Source organism: Caenorhabditis briggsae (assembly GCF_000004555.2).
Source record: "Caenorhabditis briggsae AF16 supercontig from assembly CB4, cb25.NA_221, whole genome shotgun sequence".
Classification (NCBI taxonomy): Eukaryota; Metazoa; Nematoda; class Chromadorea; order Rhabditida; family Rhabditidae; genus Caenorhabditis; species Caenorhabditis briggsae.
In genome coordinates this window covers 11,287-15,094 of record NW_025543294.1, presented here as the reverse complement: position 1 = coordinate 15,094, position 3,808 = coordinate 11,287, and the positions used below count along the sequence as shown (strand labels likewise).

Genomic DNA, 3,808 nt, shown 5'->3' with positions numbered 1-3,808 from the left:
TTCTCATAAAACTTTCTATTTCCATATTCTACGACTTCTGCCCGCTCTTGGTATTCCAAAATCTCCATTTCGATACTTTTGACGTTTTCCTGCTTTATCCTTTTGGGCTCCGTCGGCTCCATTTTGATTTTTTTTGTGTCCAGTGACCATTGGCTGGAACTTAGTGTCCTCCTTCTCATTCAACATCATTTTCAACGAATTTAAATACGCGTTGGCCAATTTGAGCGTCTCTATTTTGCTCAACTTGGCGCCTGTGGGATTTGGGAGTTGTCTGAAAGAAAGAAGTAATGTTTGAGCTCAATTATCTGGATTCCTGTCAAAAATATGAAAAACTTGTCAACTGATAAAATTTTACTGATATTATGATAAACATTTTATCAATTGGCAATTTTTCATATCTGGCATAGGAATTGAGATAATTGAGCTCATTTGTAGTGATACTCATTGTCTTACCCGGAAATTGTCTCGGATTATTTGTGTGTTTCTCTTTCAAATTTTTCTTTAAGCTGGATGTCGAGCAGTGATTTTTCTGGCAAGTTCCGCATTTATTTGTAATTTAGTCGATTTCTGTGTTTTGATACTGTTTAAAACTAACGGATTGCTTCTTTCATTTTAAAAACTTCTGGAGCATTGTGATTCTTTTTTCGGTGTTTGTTCAAGTAAGATTTTTTGTGAAATCTTTTGTACAGAATTCGGAAGAAACTGAAAAATTATAATTTGACCGGTAACGAAATTTCAGATTTTTCAAAAAAACTAAAAACTGGAAAACCCACATTTGGCTTTTCCATTCACCACTCGAGTTGTTTCAAGCGTTTCGGAAGAGGAGATGAGCCTTAAAGGATTCAAAACTTTTCACAAAACGTATCTACGTTTTTTGAGTTGAAACGTTTTTGCACAAATTCATCTTTAAAAAATCCACTAGGTTATTTGGACGCGAAAAATTAAAATGATAAAAAATAACATTTTTTGTGATTTTAGGGAGTTTTTAAGTAATTTCAAATATTTTTTCACTGTCTTGAAAATTCAAATTTCAAAATTCAAAATCATAAAAATATACATTCATATCATTTTTTTAAATTTTGAATATTTTTCAAATTTTAATAAAAAGGTCATTTTTGAATGTTTCTTTCCAGGAAAGATTGCTCACCTTATCTCGGAGTGCTTTGGCAAATTTTTTCACCTCAATTGTGGTCTCCACAGTTATGACCTCATCTGCATCCTGCTCGGCAATTGGCTTCAGTTTGATTGATCGTTGGACATCTCTGAGAAATAATTGATAATTAGAATTTCTTATATACGTTCATTTCGAAAAAAAATGAACATTGTTTTAAAACAAAGAATATCGGCCAAAATTACGCCAATTTCAAATTTGAATTTTGTGAAAAAAGTCACGCTTGTTTAAAACGCCATAACTTAATATATAGCGTTCTGTGACAAAAATTTGTTGATCTGTTGAATTTTTAGCTAGATTTTGATATTCTTTCCATGCAAGGATACAAAATCTGATTTTGAATTTTTTTTTGTTGGAAAAAATAGTAACAAACAAACAATTGGAAACAAGCTCTCCAAAATTTTCGTTTCCGATTCAAAATTGAGATAATACATATCATTCTGAAGCAGAAAAGTGCTGTTTTTGAAAATATAAAATTCATCAAGATCAGATTTTTCAGTGCCAAGTTATGCTCATTTTAAGAGTGTTAAGCAATAGGACGCCTCTATCTAAAAATTTTTAATGTCTTTTTATATAAATGTTCACAACTTGGTTCAAAGTTTTTTGAGCGAAATCTCAAATGCATTTTTGAAATAAGCAATTTCCTAGCTTTGAAAAAATTGAGAATTTGTACTAGGTATTAAAGTTAGATGTTTGCAAAAAAATCGCGAAACTTTTTCTTTAGAATTTTAGAATTAGGAATTTCCGACTTACGGCTTTATGTCTCGTTTTTCGACTTCTGAAGATTTTTGATTCAACTGTAAAGCACAATTTCACGACGACGTGGTGCAGAAGATGATTTTTGGATCGAACGATAAGCTACAAAAACGTCCTTCAGAAATTGACACTCATCGAGTTCCGGACCTGACGTCTTCAATCGGGCAATTTAATTCTTCAAATGGATCTTCGGAAATCCATGCGTTTTGTTAACATGTACGCAAAGATTAGATTTCTCTAAAAAGCGCTAGAGCAAAGCTCGCAGAAACCTGAAAATTTCCAAATTACCGCCAGACTTAAATTATAAAATTACAATTCTTCTTGGTTGGCGGTTTGCATTTTCAGAACTTTTTCAAAAATGTATCTCCCATTGTTTGAGTTGAGAATTTTTCGCACAAACTCATGTGAATGAGATAAAAAACTTGTAACCAACCAAATACCTGAACTTCCTAAAACAACACAAAGTAAACTTGACAAAAAAATAGAGTTTTTCAGCCTCATCCAACAAAAAATGCTATATTTATAGGCCTTTAGGGCGAAGTTTGTGAAATTGAAAAAAAACTCACATTTTGTATTGAGAAATTATTTTTTTGAAAGATTTATAGAAAATAGTAAAAATATAATAGGAGATAGCTGATAGGGGTTAGAGACTATTCAGGAAAATCAAAAGGAGACTCTCAAAAATCAATTCATTTTTAGGCTTTTTGGAGAGCTCTCGATGAAATGTTAGACGGCTATTCAGTAAAGTTGTCATGAGGAGAGAATAAATGCTAATGGTTGATACCCGCCGATATATATATACCCCACTTGGGGAGGAGCCTTTAGGGTCCAACCAGGTGGGGTTCTACTATTGTAGGGTCTCTCTTCACCTATTCAGTTATTTTCAGTGTCATTTAGACTCACAGTCCCATTTTTATTGTTTTCAGAAAGTGTCCAACCAGGTGGGGTTGAATCACAATGTAACAGGAAGAGTGATTCGCATTCACACTTCACATACTACATTTTTTTACAGCTATTCATTCACAATTCAAATTACATCTATTGTTTTATGAGCATAATCTTGACGAACTCCATTGTGCATAGATAATTTTTCTTATGGGAAAAGTCCATTTGAAATTTGACAGCTTTTGAAATTTGAAAGGCAATGCTTTTTCTACGGTTCTGAGCGACTATAACGATGGTACCTGATGTCACAAATACTCCAAAACCAGTTATTAGATAGAAAAAATTTATGGGCGGTACTTTCGAGGAGAGAATGAATACTAATAGTTTGTAACTGGAGGTATATATATTGAATGAAAAGTTTACTTACAATATTTGCGTCTCGAACATTGCCCACGATAGAAGAAATGGGCTGCCGACGCTGCTTTAACTGCCTGAGGAACATCTCCGTTGTCAGCCTCGTTTTTCTTTTAAAGTTTCAAACGATCGGTGATTGTCGACAACAGCTCGCCGGAGTAGCTCTGTGGAAATAGTCTCTGAAAATAAACCGTTTTGAAAAAACACCTCCCGATATGTGAACTCACGACCAGCTTGGCAATTAATGATCTTGCCTTTGTGGAAGTTTTTGCCTTCTAATTTTCTCACAAGAGTCTTCAGGAAAGTCACGGTGCCATTGGCTGAAAAGGGTCGTTAGATAATCGATTTTTCGATTTTTGAAACTTGAGAATTTCAAAATTTCAAATTGTCTATTCTTCAAAATGTTTCTGATTTTTGGAGTTGTGGAATGTTTTGTACAGGTTCATGCAAATGAGATAGAAGACTTGTATGTGCCAATGTTTCCAGAAACTGCACAGATTCAATTTGAAAAAAAAACAAAATTTCTAGCCTTATCCAACAAAAATTACTACTTTTAGCATAGAAATTGATGAAAAAACTCAC

The 3,808-nt window shown here is 33.4% G+C and overlaps 1 protein-coding gene across 1 annotated transcript; it reads right to left on the bottom strand.

Annotated features, from left to right (window-relative positions):
* Nucleotides 1-612: 612 nt before the first annotated feature.
* Nucleotides 613-2,838, bottom strand: CBG24783 (the record flags this gene model as incomplete). Its single annotated transcript, XM_045240935.1, has 3 exons — nt 613-702; nt 1,148-1,262; nt 2,831-2,838. The coding sequence occupies 3 exons, from the start codon at nt 2,836-2,838 to the stop codon at nt 613-615; spliced, it is 213 nt and encodes a 70-aa protein (XP_045091419.1).
* Nucleotides 2,839-3,808: the final 970 nt, after the last annotated feature.